The sequence below is a fragment of the Trifolium pratense genome, linkage group LG3 (genome assembly GCF_020283565.1).
Source record: "Trifolium pratense cultivar HEN17-A07 linkage group LG3, ARS_RC_1.1, whole genome shotgun sequence".
Taxonomy (NCBI): Eukaryota; Viridiplantae; Streptophyta; class Magnoliopsida; order Fabales; family Fabaceae; genus Trifolium; species Trifolium pratense.
Genome location: NC_060061.1, coordinates 2,242,878 through 2,265,671, shown reverse-complemented (window position 1 = coordinate 2,265,671; position 22,794 = coordinate 2,242,878). Strand labels below are relative to the sequence as shown.

Genomic DNA, 22,794 nt, shown 5'->3' with positions numbered 1-22,794 from the left:
ATTGACACAACGATCAATTTAATTAGTTTATTAAAAAGTGATTAGTGAAACAAAAATTCAAAATATTGTTACTTTACCGATAAATTTGATCATTTTTTAAAAATTTAATAGTTAAAATTGTTAATTTCTTTATCGTTAAACATGAATGAAAAAGAGTGCAATGTATATTTTTTTAAGCAAAAAAGAGTGCGATGTTACCAGTTTTATTTCTTTGTGTTGCAGGAGAGAGGAGTAGTAACTACTGCAAAAGTGTTTTAGCGTGAGACGTTAACCGCAACAACTCACATCATGTGAGAAATTTAAATCTTATAATAAAAAGTCATATTTTGACTATATATGTCATCATATTTCAATTCTAGTTTATAATAATACATGTATATATATATGTGAAAAACTTATGTAGATTAATAAACTTATACTACTGAAAAAGTTAATAAATTTATAATTTAATTAAAGTACAAATTTTAATATATAAATAATTATAGTAGTAAAAATATTATTCATTTTAACTTAAATAGGTTAGCCTAGAAGGCTAAAAGACTTTTTTAATGGCCTGTAGCTTGACCTAGTTAACTAAAAAGTCTTTTATTATTTTTTTGACACAATTTTTTCATCACTAGATCAAACATAGTGGCTTACAATCAGTCAAATCTTGTTTGTTTTTTTTTTTGACCAAAAATCTTGTATTCTTTTATAATTCGTTTATTAATCCCTTTTTTGTCAAAAAAAAAATCCTTTTATTAATTTGGTTATGGTAAGACTGTCAGGTCATGGTTCAACCTCCTTAAACCGTTCAAACCAAGATGAAATTACAACCGAACCGTCAAAATATATGAATCATAACAAAGGTCAATTCAAACTAGAGACAAGTGTGTATGAGTAGAAGTACATCAGTTCTTCTAAAAGCAATCATTGTTCTTGCAAAGAAGTCATTTTCATGCCAACAATAACCAACCACTCCAATCTTGAGTAATTACAACAATCATAATATCATTCATTGACCACATGAAGTTAAAATTATTGAATGAAATGTTCACCACTGTACATTTTTAAATTCAACAAGTTGTAAGTAAATGAACAATTCAATATCAAGGTAATGTAATTAATAATCACACAATTCATAGTGAGATGTTTTATATGATTAATTGATTATATTAATCAGAAAGAATGTTTATGACAGAATCCCACATTTGCTATCAGCTTGGTCAGATGAACATCGCTTTCTGATTCTGTCGCCAAGAGCGAGATAATTGTGCTCCTTATCACGCGTGGTTTATTAATTTCTTTTTTTGACTAAAAATTTAATCTTCACAAAAACTACAGAAGGAAAAATAAGTCCTACTCTTTAGTCTTCATGATGTTTGATTCAGCTTTTGGATACTCTCTCATCAAGTTTATTGCCAAGCAATGTTTGAGCATGCTTAAAACATGAAAGATATGCATTCTTTATTTCAGGAGAATCAACAATGGACTTCTTATGTATAACAAACTGCAAAGGAAGAGTGGAGTTGAGATAAATATTCAAAATCTCATGTGAACATTTAACACATTTTGTTCATTTTCAATAGTCATTTTCTATATAACTAAAATCAGTATTTTTTTTCTATAGGTTCCCTACACCGGAGGTAAGGCATGTCAGACAGTAAATGTGAGTATAATAACGACATTTAGTAGTAAATGGATTATATTTTCTTTTCATTTAATTGAAAAAGCAACATCAACATGCATATTCCGAAGAAAATTTAGCATGTGAATAGTTAATTCTTACCTCGTTGTAAGCAGCAATGCATTGAAGAAGTGCTTCTTGAGCCTCGAGGTTAATATCCCCTTCCTACTTTGCAAAATAGAAAGACGAATTTAGAAGATTTGCATCCATTGGAGCCTTGAATCTTGTTGCACGACTACAATCAAGACTTGTTAAAATCTCTTAGAATTTGGGTTGGATCTAATTCACAATGCACGATGTATCTCACTTGTGATTTATCAACAATTATTTCAAGCCATACTAGATTTAACGTGGGACTCAGAATGCACACTCATTCACGAAGAACGAATATCTCCCACTAAGTGACGGTGACCCGATAACAAGTGGTCCAACGCATTTAGGGTAAGTTCTGATACCATCATAGAATTTGGGTTGTGCCCAATTTATTTTTACAAAATCGGCTTATAAGTTTAGGAATGTCTCCCACGTATGATTTTTAAATCAGAAGCCTTCAAGGAAAAACCCGTTCTTTTCTTTGACTCAAGAACAAAAATGGATGGAAACATGAATTTGCAATGCCACTCCACCTTTGGCACTTCTAGTCTACTCTCCAATACCACTTTGCACGCTTTGGCGGCATTAGTTAGCTTTGATTTCTCTCCATGACTATGGTCTTTAATACATTTGGTAGTATGTGCTATCATTAGTTACCCTTGAATTTCACTTTGTATTCTACCCATTTCGTCCTCAATTGCACAAACTCTATCTACAATATCCATCGCTTCTTTAATTTGATTTTGATGAATAGAGTAGACGCTTAGATTGTATTCATAGAGTCGTTCGTGTGTGTTGTCAAATGATACTAGAGCGAGAACACACATTAACAACTTTAAATACAATCTCAGTCTAGTCGAAAAAATAAATATACAATCTCAGTCTCTACATTATTCATCAAAATCAAATCAAAGAAGCAATGGATATGGATATTGTAGGAAAAGTTTAATCAATTGAAGAGGGAATTGGTAAAATATAATGTGAAATTCAAGAGTGACTAATGATAGCACATAATGTCAAATTTATTACAGAGCACAATCATGAAGGGAGAGCGAAGCTAATTAGCGCTGCCAAAGCACCTAAAGTGGTTTTGGAGAGGAAACTGGAAGTTCCGAAGGTAGAACAGGATTACCTAAATGCATAACAGATATCAAATAATCACCCGAATTTGTATGGCTTGAAGATGCAAGCATTGTGGGCCAATAATATGTCCCTAAATCGTACTAATCTCTAATACTAGGTTAAAATTTAAATTGGGCCTAACTCATCCTTAAAGCTTGTATAGTGAGAGACATTTCCTACTTATAAGTATTTTTAGACCATATCACATCTAATGTAGGACCTTCCACATAATCTAACCTGAATTTTCTGCAATTCTTGCTTAGCCAACTCCACCGATGCTAGAGTACTGAGTGATTGCAACTGCAAAATTACATTCCTACTTTAATAAACAACTCAACTTTTATTTACAAAAGAATACATAACGCAATTCTATTTTATAAACGTGCATAAGAGAAAGCTAATAATCGGGAAATAAAACCAACCAATATGACAAGTGCTGCTTGGGATTCCTTTCTAGAATTTCCACGCACACTGTTTTTCTTCGACTTGTCTTTTTGTTTCAACACTTTATCTAAACATTGACGCGCAATCCTGAGATAGAAAAAGAAAAATACATTAAAAAAAGGATAAAGCACACTCAATTTTCATTTTTCAGTGACTAGTAACATTGTTATTGGAGAAGGGAAATCAAACATAATTTTGAGGAAGAGAATTTTTCAAGAAAAGTGAGCTTGGACAAAGTTATGAAAGAACTAGGCAAATCAAATGAATAGGCCAACGGTTGTGAACTAGTTCTAGTGCAACAGTTATAAAAATAAACACGATGATAATTTGATTTCATTTTTATATGTAAAAATAGTTATGAAAGAGCTAGGCAAATCAAATTAATAGAAACCTTATGGAATTATGCAAATGATCCTTTGCCATAACAAGCTCAGCTTTAGCTCTAGAAACATCAGATTCTTTGTATTGGCTACAATCAAGCATTGCTACTCTTGCTAGATGAAGTCGATTTGCACCAATCTGACCATCGATAAAAAAGAGATAATGCATTTATTTGTCTTTACTTTCTTTAAATCAATCAACAACAACATATTCATCTCAAGCATTAGCACACATGTAATAAGAACAATACTATGTATAAATAAGCATCAGTTTTGAAATCAATTTTAGATGGATTTGAAATCTAAATAGAACGGTAATTCTCAAAATCACTTTCAAGGAACAACAACAAACCTGAATATGATCACAAGGAAGTAAAGCTTTCCGGACATCAAGACATCTGCAAGAGAGAGAGAGAAAGGGAGAGGATTTCATTTGCAAATGGCCAAAGTTAATTTCCCAAGTTTTGCTAAAATGATTATATGAAAATAACCTTTCAAGAAGCTCTTTCGATTGTTTTGTTTCGGAAGATTTTTGTAGGGTTAGAGCCAAGGATTCAGCTGCAATAACTGTGTCCAAGGAATACCATCCCTGGATTATTACACAAATTGCATCATGTTTTTAACGATGACAACAGATTACAAAATATCACTATTCTCGCAACATTTTCTTATTTTATTTGTCAAGATTATATTTATCACAATTAATTCTGAAAGAAAAGGCAGAAGTTAGAACTCATCTGTCACTATTTTCAAGCCATAATAGTTTGCATGGTTATCAAATACTAATTATAGTAATTCCACAAACTATCAAATCATAATTTTTTTAAAAGAAACTAACACCTTGATTATTTTAAAATTAGAGTCCATATTTCTATAATTACAAAACTTCAATTTGATAAAGAAATTTATGCTAAAAGTAACAATAGGTCAAGGTATGTAAGGATAACTTAAGACTTGGTCGTTATTATGCAGGAATAGAAGTAACATGGTACAGGTAAAGTTAAGAATCATAAAACAACCGTGCTCAACCACAGTTAAGATTACTTTAATTGTTCAGAAGTATCACCTACACACTCGCTATTTTATACCAATTTTTAAATTATACATGCATCATCGTTCATGAAGTAAGTTGATTTGAAAGCAGAAGATGGGAAACAAGTTCACAAAGCAAACCTTTGATAATTCCATTATATTCAGGATCTTTCTTTGGATCATCTCAGCTTCATCGAGACGATTTGATTTCAAATATAACTGAAGAAATTATAGCAATAGATTAGTATCATTAATAAAAGTTGGAACATAACCACTTTGAGGGATGAACAATGCCCAAACTCATTACGTCATAAGCTGAAATTTTTAATCAAACTATACAGAACTTGGGGGAGCCCAAACTGGATCAAACTCCTTAGCAATCAGTATAAGAGCCTCTAATCAATGCCAACAACCAACTCTTCCCAAACGTTAAGTTGTAAGGTGAAGACCCCAAAAAAAAGTATCTTATTTATATAAAAATTAGTTTTTTTTAATCTAAAGAACATGCATGTTCAAATAGTAAAAATCAGTATTTATCAAAAGATAGTTTCACTATTTCAGGGACCAAAAGAAGGATTAAAAAATGACCTGTGAGAGGAAACGAAGTCTTCTAATGCATACAAATGACTCCCCTTCACCACCGGTCTGCACATGTAAATAAAATAGCTTAATAACAAAAAGCTTCAAATTTGCCGAATCCCACAACTGAGGGAATTGAAGTTAGATTAAAATGTATGGCGCACCTCTAGCATGCTTATTGATTCCTTAATAATGGTCTCCGCATCCCTTTCTTTTCCTTGAAGATACAACACCTGAACATAAATATCACAGCTTAAAATCCAGTTAAGCCATAAATGTCACCAACAAGGAAGTTATAGTCTGAGCAAAGAAATTAGATAGATAATATCAAACTATCACGGACATTACTTCATGGCACATACCAAGCAAATATAAGTAAAGGAAACTTCTTTATGTTAGTGTTTCTTAATTCACGCTTCTAAGTTTCATAAAAGAAGTTGATTAAGAAAACAGTGTCGACACACCCTCAAACACAGAGTTCACCCACAGTAAGTAGTTCTCACTTCTCACTTTCTCATTTGAAAGCATTGGGATGTGTACCGACACCAAAGCAACACTAAAAATGGGTCATAACTTTTGCATGCAAAGGCCGTGTAAATAATTTTAGCGAGTTTTCAAGTATTTTGTTTGTTCGCATTGTTTCCTTTGCAAATTATTAGAAGTAGACAAGGTGAAAACAATGTGGTATTATCATAATTTTATAGAAAACATATCATTCGAAAATGAAAATACAAAATAAACCAAACACCCTATTTGTTTCATACCCTAACATCGCCATCTTAAAATCAAGATTTCCCATTTCTAAAGAGAGTATTTGACTGTTTTACCAAAAAATGTCAAAAGAGTATATTGTGAAATTCCTGGCACACAGTGGACAGGTGTTGCTCAAGGTGTAGTAACACTTGTCTGTTGTAGACAGATGTTGTCACAGGTGCGCCAACACTTGTCTATAAACAGAGTAAATAACATCAAACAATACAAACAGTAAAGTAAATAACACACGAGAGTTGTTAACCCAGTTCAGCCTAAAGCCTACTCTGGGGGATACCAATCCAGGAATGAAGTCCACTATCAGCAGTATTACTTCGAAGCTAAACTCACCCGTTTACAACTTCTCACTTAATCCCTACCCAATGCAACTTCTACCTAGGAACTCCTAGATATGAGACCCCGTCCCAATTCCCACCTTAGCAACACAGACAGCGCTGCTATTCAACTCAGACTATTACAACGGTTGGAGACACACTCCTAAAAACTAGGATTCACTCTTGCTTAAAAGCTTGCGAGTAAACCACACAACACAATAGAACAATCTCCGTACTTCAAAGCTTAGGAGAAGTTCACACTTACAACTCAATAACACTCAGGTCCTAAGCTTGCATCAATGAGACACAAGATAGGCTCACAATTAACACTCTAAAATCCCTAAAAACACACGCTTTGTAAGACTCGATTTTAGATGCTTGAAACCATATGCTTGCCTTCGTATTTATAGCAGTAGAATGACTTGGGCTTCAAGAAAAATTAGGGCTTCTAGAATTGCGGCAGCAGTGATATATTTTTGAAAACAATAGTTATATTTTTGAAACCGCAAAAATATATTTTCCAAAAATATAATTCTTTTGGAAAATAAAACTAGGGTTTAGCTGCCTCATGAAACACATTAAACACGTGCGCCTTCCTCTGTAAGAAACCTTGACATAATTCTTCAAACAGATCTTCAAAAGATTGAGTAGAAAATAATAACATCCAGCTGGCGCGCGCAGGAACAGAGTCAGGTGTTGTTCCAAAATGTCACAACATTTGTCACAACACTTGGGGTCAGCACACTTGTCTCAACACTTGGCTAAAATATGTTTTTGCAAAATGTAGCCAATATACAAAAACCCAACAATCTCCCCCTTTGGCAAATTTTGGCTAAAACAATATTAGACCAGTATATTGAGAGATACAGTATTACCTTTCCTTCGAGTCAACATGATCACACAACTAGGAAAGAAAGTAACACATAATTAAAACTACTTCCAAGAAAATCAAGTAGCATCAGAGGCAATGCAACAGCGGAATAAAACACAACTAGCCTCATGGAACAACACAAGGGAGAAATAAACTCCCATAGTTTAACGCGCATCCATTCATCATAAGAACAACAGGGAAAAATAAATTCCCATAAACATCTGAGAAAGATAAATTCTCAGTCATAGTAGATAGTGGACTCAATAGTCAGGTGCCATAACACTTGGCACAACATTTGTCATCAAATACATTCAGGCAATCAAGAGATAATTTCACTCACACTCCCCCTGAATTCATGCATACACACACCAGATAGAGAAAGAATATTCACTACTCCCCCTCAGTACATGCATATATTCACTACTCCCCCTCAATACGAGCATACGCACAATTTATGCAAAAACAGAGCAGTCACCAGATGTGAGAACATCTGTCACCACACTTGTCACACACACACACTACTCCCCCTTTTTAGCCATAATTTAGACAAACATCATGAATAGGAAATCGTAGTGTACCAGAGCATAGAGAATATTAGTGTGCAGTTATTACAGACCATAGAGCACACACAGGTGCTAGAAATTCAGGGCCTTGCCCATAAGGGAACAACAAAAGAAACACCAAGAAAATCAACAATAGTACATCAGAAACAAATATAAGGAAACATCAGAAATCAGATTGAAGAACTTTCATCAGAGTCCTCCATCACATCCTCAGAACCATCCTCAGACTCGCTAGCCTCTTCTCCTTCTTGTCCATTTGGCTCACCCTCAGCCATCTCAGCAGTTTCCTCAGCCTTGAGTGCCTCAATCACACGGTCTATTTTCAGCTTCCTGGCCTCAAGAGCTCTGCTAGTTTCAGTAAGATCAGCAATCATCTGTTTCCTTGAAAGTACACCACCCTGGACAGATGTGCCAACACCTGCTGCAGCATTTGTCCCATCCAGCAGCCTCTGCTCAATCACCAACACCCCTTTCCTTTTGCAAGGAACATCAGAACTTCTTAGTATATCTGGGTGTTGTTCAAGTATAATATTGCATAGCAGAGTGGGGAGAGCCACTGGCTTCTCAACAGCATAAGTCAGGGCATGGCTTAAAGTTTCTTGAAAGAAATAAGATCCATAATCAAACTTGGCCTTTGTACCCACAGCATAGATAAACTTTCCCAATCCTCTTGCAATGTCACCTGAGTGAGTGGTTGGTACCCAATTATGGGCAGCAATCCTATTTAAAACAGCATAGAATGGTGAGAGGGAAGTTGCAGACAACTTTGCCTTGCTTGGCCACACCTTAATTTTTCCACCAGTGAGGACCTTGCACATTTCATTATCTGTGGCTTTCAGAGGAGCCACTTCTTCAGAATCCCTTTGCAAATATTGGTTGATCACAGTTGGAGAGAATTGAACACACTTTCCTCGTACAAAAACTTGCCTATATTCAGGGCTTTTTGGATCATTGCAGTCTGCAGCCACATTAATCAAAAATTCCTTCACAAGCCTGTCATAGCACTTGTCCAAACCAACCACAGTTTTCATCAAACCTGCATACTCAAGAGCTTCTACAACACTAGGACATTCAAGAATATCAGCTTTCAAATTTCTTTCCAGAGCTAACCTTCTATGATAGACAAACTTCCACCTTGCAGAACCATTTTCCAGATGAAATGATACATTGTCTAAAGGAGCATAGGGAACTGTTTGAGGGATCTTTTTCCTTCCTATACTCTTCCTAGATGTGCTACCAGATGCAGCAACATCTGTCTCAGGTTCAAAATCAGAATCACTAGTTGGAGGAGCCTTTCTTTTCTTGGTCTCTGACCTAGGGACCACTTTACTGACAGGTTTTGGAGGTCCATACACAGGCTTTTTACCAGTAGCCTTTCCAGCCTTAGAGGGTTTGGGTGTTTGGGCAGGAGTGTTAGTAGCCTCTACAGTTTTACCAGCCCTACTTCTAGTCCTCCTAGCTACACTAGCTTCAGAATGTGCAGGAATAGCCTTATCACTAGCTGTAGTTTCATTTTCATTAACAATGATTACCTCAGGAGTTTCATTCACAACTTTATCAGAACCAGCTTCTTTATCAGTATCCTTAGGTGGGGGACTCTCATCAGACTCAGAATAGTCCACAAGGTTCTCTTGTGCCAAAGATGTGGTAACATCTGGCACCACATTTGGCGCAGCGCCATGTGTTGCAACATTCGGCGCAACATGAGTCTCAGGAGCAGTTTTCTTAATGGACTCATTAGTAACAGGATTATTGGTCTCAGTAGAAGCACCAATATTATCATCATCAGCAACAGGGGAGTTAGGAACACTTTTCCCCAAATTTTCAGACACAGTAGGTTTCTCTAAACCTAGGTTTTCAACAGAATTTGGAGTATCAGAGTTTTGATTAAGTGAGTTCTTACCAGATGTGTCAACATTAACCTCTGCAGCTTTTACGACAGGAGTAGCAACACCACTCGATGGAAGTGGATCAACATGCAGTTCAGACATTGTAAAACTTCTTCTCGATTCAGTTCGCGATTTCTTGCTCTTCTTCTTCGCTTTCTTAATTGAAGAGGAGGGAGATGAAGGATTTATGCTCGTTCGTGATAATTTTTCCTTTTTCGCAACTGATTTTCTCCTCATCGTTGGACTTGTGGAAGGTATGGTGGTGAGGGGAACAGCATCGATTACCACCTTTTGTAGTGATGGAGTAGCATCTGACTTTGTTGGTGAAGATTTGACAGAGTTCGACATGATTTGGATTTGAGGTTTTCTGAGAAAAGGAGAAGTCAGAGAGATGTTGATGAGGAAGATAGAGAGTTTTTGAGCGTGAGAGAGAGAATAGATGAAAAATAATGATTGTGGTTGATGGAGGTTGAGGGAAGTTGAATGAGAACTTCCTTGATTTGCGTGTAACTTAAAGTGATGAGAGGTAGTTACACGCATTGCCTGCTGTAACTGCTATTTGTCTTCAAAAAGGCAAATTCCAAGTTTGCCTCTTAAATTTTCAAATTGACTTGCATCTAACGCCTTAGTAAAAATGTCTGCTAACTGTTCTTCAGATGCAATGTGCTCAAGTGTAACAATTTTTTCTTCTACAAGCTCCCTTATAAAATGATGACGTATATCAATGTGCTTAGTCCTACTATGTTGAATAGGATTTTTTGAGATGTTTATAGCACTCAGATTGTCACAGTAAAGTGTCATGACATCTTGCTCCACACTATACTCCTTCAACATTTGTCTCATCCATAACAATTGAGAGCAACTACTCCCAGCTGCTATATATTCTGCCTCAGCTGTTGATAGAGACACACTATTTTGCTTCTTACTAAACCAAGATACTAGATTGTTTCCCAAGAAGAAACATGCACCAGAGGTGCTCTTTCTATCATCAGCACTTCCAGCCCAATCTGCATCACAAAATCCAATTAAGGTAGAATCATTGCCATGAGTGTATAGAATTCCATAGCCACATGTGCCATTGACATATTTGAAGATCCTCTTTACTTGAGTCAGATGACTCATCTTGGGTTCAGATTGGTATCTAGCACAAACACCAACTGCAAACATGATATCAGGCCTGCTAGCTGTGAGATATAGTAAGCTCCCAATCATACTTCTATAGAGACTTTGATCCACATCAACCCCTTTCTCATCTTTGGTGAGCTTCAAGTGTGTAGGTGCAGGTGTCCTTTTGTGACTGCCACCTTCCATACCAAATTTCTTCACAATGTTTCTTGCATATTTTTCTTGAGAGATAAATATAGTGTCTTCCATTTGTTTGACCTGAAGACCTAAAAAATAAGTTAGCTCACCTACAAGACTCATTTCAAATTCAGATTGCATTTGATGCACAAAGTGTTCCACCATTTGTCGCGACATTCCACCAAATACAATATCATCTACATATATCTGAGCTATCATTAGCTTCCCTTTTTCTTCTCTTACAAACAGGGTTTTGTCATTTCCACCCTTTTTGTATCCATGGCTGACAAGAAATTCAGTCAACCTTTCATACCATGCTCTAGGGGCTTGTTTCAATCCATAAAGTGCTTTCTTTAGTTTGTAAACATGGTTAGGAAAGCTTGGATCTACAAACCCTTTTGGTTGTTCAACATAAACCTCTTCATTTAGATAACCATTTAGGAATGCACTTTTTACATCCATTTGGTATAGCTTGAATTTCAAGATGCATGCCACAGCCAAGAGTAATCTTATGGACTCCAAGCGAGCAACTGGAGCAAAAGTCTCATCAAAATCTACTCCTTCTATCTGGGTGTATCCTTGTGCTACAAGTCTGGCTTTATTTCTAGTAATATCACCATTTTCATCAGTTTTGTTCTTGTATACCCACTTTGTACCAATAACATTTATACCATCTGGTCTAGGTACTAGATCCCATACCTCACTTCTTTTGAACTGAGTTAGTTCCTCCTGCATAGCATTGATCCAGTATTCATCAGTCAAAGCTTCTTTAACATTCTTTGGTTCAATCTTTGATATGAAACATGAATTGGAGATTGCTTCTTTTGATCTTCTTGTTGCAATTCCTTGATTTGGATTTCCAATGACAAGTTCCAGAGGATGATTCTTCTGTGTTCTAGTAGATGGTCCCTTGTTTGGTCTAGGAACCTCTGTAGTAGACTCAGAATGTTGATCAGGTTCAGGTTCAGTTTGATCTTCATCAGGTGTTGGGACAGGTGTTATGACATCTGTCTCTTCAGCTGGATCTGCACTTGTTGTATCACTGTCATCAACAACAACATTAATTGATTCCATCATAGTTCTTGTTCTGGAGTTAAAAACCCTGTACGCTCTGCTGTTGGTTGAGTAACCTAAAAATATCCCCTCATCACTTTTGGGATCCAATTTTCTCCTAGGTTCTCTATCTGCCAGAATGTAACATTTTGACCCAAACACATGGAAATACTTCACAGTAGGCTTCCTGTTCTTCCATAGTTCATATAGTGTTGTAGCAGTACCTTTTCTTAATGTTACTCTATTGTGAATGTAACATGCTGTATTCATGGCTTCAGCCCAGAATTTGTAAGGAACATTTTTGGCATGCAACATTACTCTAGCAGATTCCTGTAAGGTTCTATTCTTTCTTTCAACCACACCATTTTGTTGAGGTGTAATTGGTGAAGAGAATTCATGAATTATTCCTTCAGCAGCACAAAAGTCAGCAAATTTAGAGTTTTCAAATTCCTTACCATGGTCACTTCTGATTCTTACAATACCACAGTCTTTCTCTTTTTGAAGTTGTACACAAAGGTTTTTGAATTCTTCAAATGTCTCAGATTTTTCCCTAATGAAATTCACCCAAGTATACCTAGAGAAGTCATCAACAATAACAAGAACATATTTCTTACCTCCAAGACTCTCAACTTGTATGGGCCCCATCAGATCCATATGTAGTAACTCAAGAACTCTAGAGGTGGACAAGTGTTGCAACTTTTGGTGCGACACTTTGGTTTGCTTCCCAATCTGACATTCACCACAGATATTGCCTTCCTGTATCTGTAAGATTGGTAGTCCTCTGACAGCTTCCTCTGATATGACTCTCTTCATGCTCTTCAGGTTAAGGTGTCCTAATTTTTGATGCCATAGCTTAACCTCTTCATTTTTAGTTAAGAGACATGTAGATACATTACCTTCTTCAAGAGGGATCCACAAGTAGCAGTTGTCTTTTGATCTAACACCCCTCATAAGGATGTCTCCTTCATCATTGCTGACCAGACATTCATTTTTTGTAAAGTTGACTTTCATGCCTTGATCACATAGTTGGCTTATACTGATTAGATTGGCAGTTAGTCCTTTTACAAGGAGAACATTTTCAAGTTTTGGTAGACCATGGTCAATCAGTCTTCCAATACCTCTGATTTCCCCCTTTGCTCCATCTCCAAATGTCACAAAGCTTGTGGCATAGGATTTTACTTCTTTTAAATATTTTTCAACACCAGTCATGTGTCTAGAACAACCACTATCAAAGTACCAATCTTCTTTTGATGAGGCTCTGAGAGACGTATGGGCAATCAAACCTTTCCTACTGCTTTCAGCTGTATACTCCTTGGTATTGGTTGCATCATCTTTTTGCTTCCATTCCATCTTTGTTTTAGTGATGGATTGATCAGGTTCTTGTGGAATTTCACTTGGATAACCATACAGTTTGTAGCAATAAGGCCTTATGTGCCCCTTTCTTCCACAGTGATGACATCTCCATGAATGGTACCTGCTTCTTGGTCTAGGTATAAACCTAGGTCTCTGCCATCTTTGCTGATGTGGTGCCATATGTGGCAATACTTGTCTCTGCTGTCTAGGAGACAGGTGTGGTGACATCCTGTCATGCATTTTTGGAGACGGTTGTTTACTCAACTCAGGCAAAAATTTCCCTTCTTTGTTGTAATCCATAATCCTATTAACATTTTTGTATTCATACCCAATGCCTGTTTTGGATCTACTAGGAGCAGGCAAGGTTTCCAGAATTTCATCTAGATCACTTCCTTTGAATAGCCTAAGAACATGCTTCTTTAAATTCTCAAGATGAGAGTTTAAATCAGTTACCTCTTCATTCAGATGGGCTATCTCAGTCAGTTGTTTGATCTTGTCAGCTTCTAAGTTGATGATAGTTGCCTTCTGTTCCTCAATGATCTTTAAACTATCTTCCCATTTAGTACTAAATTCAGAGACTCTTGACAAATTAGCAGCTTTCTCAGTTTGCAACTTAGTGATTGTCTCTTTTTGCTCTTCAGAGACTCTGCAGACTTCTGCACTCTTCAGACACAGCTTTTTATATGATTCAGCAAGTTCATCAAAGGTTAGTTCTTCTTCACATGATTCAGTGTCAGATGTGCAAACACTTGTCAACACATGTATAGCTTTTGCAGTATCGGCTTCTCCTTCAGAATCTTCATCTGACCAAGTTACAGTTAACCCCTTCTTTTGTTTCTTCAGAAAGGTTCCACATTCACTTCTAATGTGACCAAACCCTTCACATTCATGACATTGAACACCTTTATTTGGAGCTGATTTCTCATCTGTTACAGGTTTTCTGAAATTCCTGTAAGTGTTGCGACCAATGTCAGCTGCACCTGTCTTAGAGCGTTTGTCCATTCTCTTTAGTACCTTATTAAATTGTTTTCCCAAGAGAACCATTGCATCAGAGATGCTTTGTTCAGATTCTGTGTCACTCAGTTGATCTTCTTCCTCAGCATTTGAAACAAAAGCAATACTTTTGTTTTTCTTATCCATCTTTTCATTTGTGGCTACCTCATAGGTTTGTAGTGAACCAACCAGTTCATCTAGCTTCATATCTGTGATATCCTTTGCTTCTTCTATAGCTGTGACTTTCATGTCAAACTTCTTAGGTAGAGACCTGAGCATTTTTCTTACCAGCTTTTCTTCAGGTATCTTTTCACCCAAGGCATCAAATTGATTGTCAAAATCAAGTATGGTCATGTGAAAATCCTGAATGGTTTCATCATCATTCATTCTCAGATTCTCAAACTTAGTTGTTAGGAGTTGTAGCTTAGACAGCTTCACTTTAGAGGTACCTTCATGAACAGTCTCAAGAATTGTCCAAGCTTCCTTAGCACAGACACACTTTTTGATGAGTCTGAATATGTGCTTGTCAACACCATTATATAGTGCATACAATGCTTTTGAGTTTGCAAGAGCAAGCTCATCTTCTTCTTTGGACCATTCTTCAGCAGATTTCAACTCAAGAGTTGGTTTACCATCTTTGTCCATCTTCACAGGTGGAGTCCATCCTCTCAGAATTGCCTTCCATGTCTTGCTATCAATTTGTTTTAGGAAGGCCATCATGCGGGACTTCCAATAGTCATAGTTTGAAGCGCCAACCAAGAGAGGTGGTCTGGTAACAAAACCTCCTTCTTTGTCCATCCTTGCCAGAAACGATTTCCCTGGAGCTCACCCTAAAATTCAGAACAGGGTGCCTGCTCTGATGCCAATTGAAATTCCTGGCACACAGTGGACAGGTGTTGCTCAAGGTGTAGTAACACTTGTCTGTTGTAGACAGATGTTGTCACAGGTGCGCCAACACTTGTCTATAAACAGAGTAAATAACATCAAACAATACAAACAGTAAAGTAAATAACACACGAGAGTTGTTAACCCAGTTCAGCCTAAAGCCTACTCTGGGGGATACCAATCCAGGAATGAAGTCCACTATCAGCAGTATTACTTCGAAGCTAAACTCACCCGTTTACAACTTCTCACTTAATCCCTACCCAATGCAACTTCTACCTAGGAACTCCTAGATATGAGACCCCGTCCCAATTCCCACCTTAGCAACACAGACAGCGCTGCTATTCAACTCAGACTATTACAACGGTTGGAGACACACTCCTAAAAACTAGGATTCACTCTTGCTTAAAAGCTTGCGAGTAAACCACACAACACAATAGAACAATCTCCGTACTTCAAAGCTTAGGAGAAGTTCACACTTACAACTCAATAACACTCAGGTCCTAAGCTTGCATCAATGAGACACAAGATAGGCTCACAATTAACACTCTAAAATCCCTAAAAACACACGCTTTGTAAGACTCGATTTTAGATGCTTGAAACCATATGCTTGCCTTCGTATTTATAGCAGTAGAATGACTTGGGCTTCAAGAAAAATTAGGGCTTCTAGAATTGCGGCAGCAGTGATATATTTTTGAAAACAATAGTTATATTTTTGAAACCGCAAAAATATATTTTCCAAAAATATAATTCTTTTGGAAAATAAAACTAGGGTTTAGCTGCCTCATGAAACACATTAAACACGTGCGCCTTCCTCTGTAAGAAACCTTGACATAATTCTTCAAACAGATCTTCAAAAGATTGAGTAGAAAATAATAACATCCAGCTGGCGCGCGCAGGAACAGAGTCAGGTGTTGTTCCAAAATGTCACAACATTTGTCACAACACTTGGGGTCAGCACACTTGTCTCAACACTTGGCTAAAATATGTTTTTGCAAAATGTAGCCAATATACAAAAACCCAACATATTGAAAGGACAAATAATTACCATGCCGATCTGATACATTGTATCTGAACATTCTGAATGGCCATATCCCAGAACACGCCTTTTTATCTGAATAAATAGACATCAAAATTAAGACTTCATATGGCCTCCATCAAACAATGAAACGGTGTTAAGATATACTAAAGAATTATAAAGTGGTTACAGTATACAGAGGAAAATAACTGTCTCTGCCTGAGCATAATAAGTCCATACCTTCAAAGCGCGCTGTTAAAAAAAAAACGAGATAAGGTGGTTAGTATAATTGAAGAAACGCGAAGGAATAGACTAATAGCACTTTAAAAACATGACAGCTTATTATGTGTGAAGTGGAAGAGGGAATGACCAATGTTGTGAAACGTGTACATCGGAATCGGGAGGAGGGTAGTTGTTCGTAACTCGGATAATCGTAACACGAATCGTAAGATCCTACCAAAATAGAGGATCATAGATCGGCGATCGTAATACAAAATCGTAGGATCATAACCTCTAAAATCATAACCAAATTCATAATCATGACAGATAACTCAACATAAAAATTAAGATTCAAAACTCAAACAATTCAACATACGTTCAAACATAAACAAATCACATAACTTGAAACAGAAGCAAATCAAATAAGTTCAAGCAGAAGAAAGTAATTCAAACTGAAGCAAATAACTCTAGATATCTATGATATTATTCAATCCTAATTCAGGAAAATCATCCTCCATATGATCTTCATTCTCATCAATTTCATCTTCAGCATAAAGATTGATGCTCAATTGGAGTAATTCAAAAGTAAAGCTGGAATGTTTGGTGGTGAATTAGCTACTCATGCACTTAAGACCAAAACTCCTGCACAATGGTGGGAATCGTATGGTGATACATGTCCGGAGTTGCTAAGGTTTGCTATTCAAATATTGATCTTGACATGTAGCTCATCTGGCTGTGAGTGTAATTGGAGCGCCTTTGAAACAGTAATATTCAAAATTTATAAACTAATTTATGCTTTGTTTTTTGAATTACCTAGTATATTGTGTTTTTATTAATTTTATAAATATTTAGGTCCACACCAAAGAAAATAAATTGTTTAAAGCAAAAGACCATGAATGATGTGGTCTTTGTGATGGTAAATTCAAGACTAAACAAGAAGAAGCAAGCTAGCAAAGGAAAGGATTATGACATAGAAGATCTTGCTTCTGATGATGAGTGGGTTGCGGATAATGTTGAAGATAATTCAGATTTGCATGCTCCAATTGAAGTTGGAGAAGAAGATGCTAATGGTGGTATTGGCGTTGCACTAGGAGATGATTTGGAGATTCCTAATGACAATGATCACGCTGAAGATGAAATTGATAAGAATGAAGATCATATGGATAATGGTTTTCCTAAATTAGGATTGAATAATATCATAGATATCTAGAGTAGTAGTTTTACATTAGGATTAAGTTATTTGCTTTAGTTTGAATTATTTGCTCATGTTTGAACATATTTGATTTGTTGTTTCAAGTCATCTGATTGGTTTATGTTTGAACTTATGTTTTGTTTGAGTTTTGAATTATAATTTTTATGTTGAGTTATTTGTTATGATTATGAATTTGGTTATGATTTTAGAGGTTACAATCCTACAATTTTGTATTACAATCCTTCTCCGATTTATGATCCTGTATTTTGGTTGGATCTTACGATTGTGTTACGATTATCCAAGTAATGACCTATTACCCTCCTCCCGATCCTAATTTGATTTACGTGTTTCACAACATTGATAAAGACTTTATCATAAAGTGCAGTGGAGAGTTATATGAAAATGGGGTGAAGTTGACCAGTATTAATTAAAATTGTTGGATAAAGTTATCCTCCATGCAATAGATGGAAAAAGATAATCAACGCACATATCATCAGAATCAAGATTGTTAAATTCACAAATTACCTCATAGCTAACTCGAGCTTTTTCCAACATCCTCTGTCCAACATAGAACTGCCCTAGGTTGTGAACAGCAACCGCAACCCTGCATGATCACAGTTAGCCATAGGCTTTAGATTTTAATTTGATATATTTTCATTTTCACTGAATAACTATTGTAGAAGAAGGAAATTTATAACAGATAAAAGAGTAAAAATCAATCTCATTCATAAGAACTTTTATTTGATCCATCCACTGTCAGTATAAGATTATTTTCCCTATCAATCAACAAGTTGGTAATGGTTTACACAGCAACCACACCTTACCTTACATCATCAGGACCAAAAGATTCCTCTAAGATCTTGATAGCTTCCAAATACAACGGTTCTGCTTTGTCGAATGCCTTTTTTACTCTGTACAACTCTGCCTGGTAAAGGCAACAATAGAAATTTGAGTTGTGTAACAATAGATTCATTTACTTTCTCAGTTAACCTTTAACAATAGGTGCAAATTCAACATTGCCTCTCTAAAGGCAGTTTCCACATTTTTGTTGCAAATTTGAGTTGTGAAGGATCGTGCTCATGATACTTGAACAACAATAAAAAAAAGTACTGGTGTTTGAACACACAAGATAACTAACATTGCAAGAACTTTTTGTGTTATAACTAAGATTGTAAATTTGAGTTGTGAAGGTTCATGCTCATACATAAGCTGAAAGTTTGTTATACTTCCCTCCACCACTGTCTTCAAATTATCCGAGGTTTGAATATTGTAAGTTGTGTATCAAATGTAGATCTCATAAACTGTCTCGGTATGTGGATTACCAGTATTCCTTTTTAAGAATTATGATCTATGTACAAACGTTTCTTAACAGAAATTCAAATGCTTCAGAAATAATTGAACAAATCTAAGTGTCACCAAGAACTAGGATAGTGTTTATTGTCTTAAAGAGGAAAACTCTCGAGGATTTATTGTATAGTTCATAAAACAATTAATAAAGAATCAATTATGAAGAGTGGGTAAACCAACCAGATTGTTGCATGCAGACGCAACATGCGGATCTTGCTCGCCAAAACCTTCTTTAGCTTCTTGTATGGCAGCTACGAATAGTCTTTCAGCATCATCTAATTTTCCCTAGAAGAACGTGGAGAAATAATATATAATCAACAACATCCTTTGGTGCATATAACAGAAATGAATAGAATTTTAAAGCAAAGCAACAGGGAAGAAACTGTGTGCCTGTAGGAAAAGCTCTCTTCCTTTATCGGTAAAGACTCTCCATTTTGCTGTATGTATATTTGATGCTACAGAACCATCCTCAATTTTTCTTAATCCAGTTAAGTCATCCCCGGTGCTATTTGCAGAAGATGTTTCGGACGTTACATCCTCTGCAAACGCAGTGTTGGCACTAATCCCCAGAGTCACAACTACACAAAACTCCGAGTAGTCAATGTAAACTATCTGAGAGTATTGTTTAATCAACTTCTACTATTAATATTGACTAATACACCATTATATAGTTTTTCATGGGAAAATTTTCAGCAAACAACCATTATGTAAAATCTCATACCAGAAGAGGCCTGTTTGGTTTCAGAAAATATTTTTAGTGTTCACCATCGAGTACAAAAGTGTCACCTCGTTTTTATTGTTTCCTATTTTCAAAGATTTATATTAAAAAAATCTCCCTAATAGAGTTTCCTTATTTTTATTTCGAAAAATACACCACTTACATAATCCCTTATCTCAAGATAGGAGAATCAAGCTAAACGAAAAAACCAAAAAAAAAAAAAAAAAGTAATAGGCCAAAAATGAAAATATAGGCAATCAGTATAATTTTTTGTGTCTGAACTAATCCATTTCATATAGATTCAACAAGGCTTCACACTGGTTGTCGACTACCAAAAGAACGCTCTTCTATTCTCCAGATTTAGGACCAACTATGTAATACACTTAGACAAAGATTCAAGGCAAACAGAGGCAAGAAACACCCGACAAAATTTCAAAAGGTCAATTCAATAATTCTGGATGTCAGATTAGGAATCTGAAGGACAACAAAGAAAATATTCAACATGGGAACTATATTAAGTTTTGCATTGAGTTACGGAGAAACTAATTTAACAATCATTTAGTTTGGTCAATCTGATTGTTGGTAACTGTTGAGAGTCTCATATTGGATGAGATGTGATCTGAAAATGTGTTTATAAGTGGAAGCTATCAGTCAGACCGAATTTTAAGATAGTATATCTTAGATCAGTTAGGCCACCCGTTATCAGGCCACTCAGGTCACACTCCAAATGTCCAGGTTTTGACGTGAGGGGATATGTTGAGAGTCTAACATCGGATAAGATATGGCCTGAAAATTTGTTTATAAGTGCAAGACATGTTTCACCTTACAAGCCAGTTTTCTAGGGTTGAATTAGATCCAACCCTAATTTTAAGAGTAAATACTAACTAGTTTCCACAGTATATCATGAGAATCAAGATTTTAATAGTCCACTGAATCACCATTGGCCCTAAGTATAAACAGCATGGAAAGAGGTTGAACAGACAATTTGTTACAGATTTTTCTTACGGAAAAAACAACATGTCTACATTAATTTTTATGGTTACTTATATTTTTTACACAATATCAAATCCTCTTTTAATCAAGATTTCAATCCTCACAGTCCTTGTTATCTTAATTAAAAGAAATTCCAATGGAAGGTAAGGGTGAGTCTTTGCTATATCCATTATTCAAGACTTAAGTTTTTAGGATGAGAAGCGTGTCAGAGATAAAACCTATCTTTGAGACAGCACCTAGAAACATAAGCTGCTGGAGTTAACATGTATTCTTTGACTATAAAGGAAAGGAATGTGATTCAAGCTTCTGGCTCCGGGGTATTATTCTATAAGCAAGTGATCAAGCCAGTAAACGATGGAATATAATAGGCGAAAAGAAAAAACAAGAGAGTGTACTAACAAGTACAAGCTCGCAGTAATTCTCATTTTGATCTCCATTCAATAAACAAAAAAATTCAACTTTGCTACCTAACTCTCCATATTGAATTACTTTAAGCAAAAGATAGGAACAAAATGTAGAATAAATATCATCATATAGAAATTATGCAACACTGACACTTTATATTGACGGCGTGTCTGGTATCGAACACCGAGATGACACTAACACATGTAATCACATTAAATTTTCACAAAATTAAGATTGGTGTCGATATATCAGTGTTCGTGCTTCATACACATATGGTAATATGGTATCAATATAATACAACAAATCATGTGTTAGTTAGTTATAAAAAACATACCTACATGTCCAGATATAACAATCCATAAACAAGGATCCCTAAGATTTGCTCTCCAACCATATTCTCCAGTTTGATACCAGTGAGAAAGTCTTTTACCTAGAAAATAATATTAAATTAAATTAAAAAGTAAGAATAAGTCAAAAATCATCTTCCTTTTTGCAGAATAACTGTACAAAAAAAAATAAAAATCAAATCAAATGAGAAGCAAAAACCGTACCGGAAAATGAAACGGGCAATGAATTAGTGGTAACTGTAGAGGAGGAGAAAGCGTGGGAAGCAGAAAAGCGAAGTTTTTTAAGTAGTTTAGCCATTGCCATGCGGAGAGACATCTCTGCTACAGAGTTGTTGGTATGGGTTTATGCCGGACCGGGATTGCGTGACTTTAACCCGGGAAAGGCAGACTGCTTGGGGCTTATGACAACCGTCGCATCAATCTCACGTTTTAGATTTTCCCACGTGTCACTTCATACAAAAATTGTTTTTTTTTTTTGACAAACCCATCTGAATTGGAATTAGAAAAATTTGATTTGGAGTAAGAAAGGGGACACATGTCATGCTTTAGTTCACTTGATTGATCAAACGGATATAAATTGCCCAAAGCACTCTGTCTTTCGCGCACAAAAGTCATGCAATCGCGGTCCGGTTTATAGTTTATACCTAGTTTTTTTTTTTTTTTTTGTAGATGGTTTATGCGAAGTTTTTTTTGTAGATGGTTTATGCGAAGTTTTATTTAATCAGTCGAAGTTCTCCGAATATGTCTCTATAGCCTCCATTGTATTCCAAATACGTCTTTTGTCCAAGTTCTCCGATGCAGACTAATGGATATTGTGATCTGGACGGGAGTTGTAAAGAAAACGCTTGTTCAAAAAGTTGTAAAGAAAGCGTCATAGATCTTAGGACTCTGATAAGCCATTGAGCCGATGAATGTCAAATATTTAGTAGTGTCATTGATGCTCCAATTTCCTTTATCCTTGTCGTCATTATGATACTCAATCTTAAGGGTATTCCACAATTTTATGGTTTGTCATTAATTAACAAAGTTTCAAAACACATCCTATATTTGCTAACATTTTACACGCCAAAGTAACAAAGGTTCGTCCTTGGAGGTTTTTATGGTGCAATGTAATAGAGTGGAGTGGAATGAGATGGAGATTATTTTGATATTTTAAAAAAAAGATGAACAAAATTAATGGTAAGTAGTAGTATTGCACGATGATCGAAGCTTGAACTTGAATTCACCATTCGTGCAGTGAGGAGCATG

The 22,794-nt window shown here is 35.9% G+C and overlaps 1 protein-coding gene across 2 annotated transcripts; it reads right to left on the bottom strand.

Annotated features, from left to right (window-relative positions):
• Window positions 1–1,090: 1,090 nt before the first annotated feature.
• On the bottom strand, window positions 1,091–21,990 carry LOC123917353. 2 transcript variants are annotated; one of them, XM_045969044.1, is made up of 18 exons: window positions 21,751–21,990; window positions 21,534–21,629; window positions 19,474–19,661; window positions 19,264–19,368; window positions 18,561–18,661; window positions 18,262–18,340; window positions 16,566–16,577; window positions 16,356–16,421; window positions 5,481–5,549; window positions 5,326–5,382; window positions 4,879–4,956; window positions 4,197–4,294; window positions 4,058–4,103; window positions 3,717–3,844; window positions 3,304–3,412; window positions 3,119–3,181; window positions 1,769–1,831; window positions 1,091–1,489 (listed from the first exon to the last, which is right to left on the bottom strand). In XM_045969044.1, exons 1-18 carry the CDS (start codon window positions 21,860–21,862, stop codon window positions 1,367–1,369), a joined length of 1,593 nt encoding a protein of 530 aa, XP_045825000.1. In that variant the 5' UTR covers window positions 21,863–21,990; the 3' UTR covers window positions 1,091–1,366. The 2 variants fall into 2 exon arrangements, with proteins under 2 accessions (XP_045825000.1, XP_045825002.1); XM_045969046.1 differs by having other exon boundaries at window positions 21,538–21,629; window positions 21,751–21,988.
• Window positions 21,991–22,794: the final 804 nt, after the last annotated feature.

What these genes read in the sequence shown, in the direction of transcription:
- LOC123917353 (XM_045969044.1), bottom strand. Translation starts at nt 21,862, where the DNA reads ATGTCTCTCCGCATGGCAATGGCTAAACTACTTAAAAAACTTCGCTTT. An exon ending in CGTCTGCATGCAACAATCTG is followed by an intron (nt 18,662 to 19,263) that starts GTTGGTTTACCC and finishes TGCCTTTACCAG; the next exon opens with GCAGAGTTGTACAGAGTAAA. An exon ending in TTTGGTCCTGATGATGTAAG is followed by an intron (nt 18,341 to 18,560) that starts GTAAGGTGTGGT and finishes GTGATCATGCAG; the next exon opens with GGTTGCGGTTGCTGTTCACA.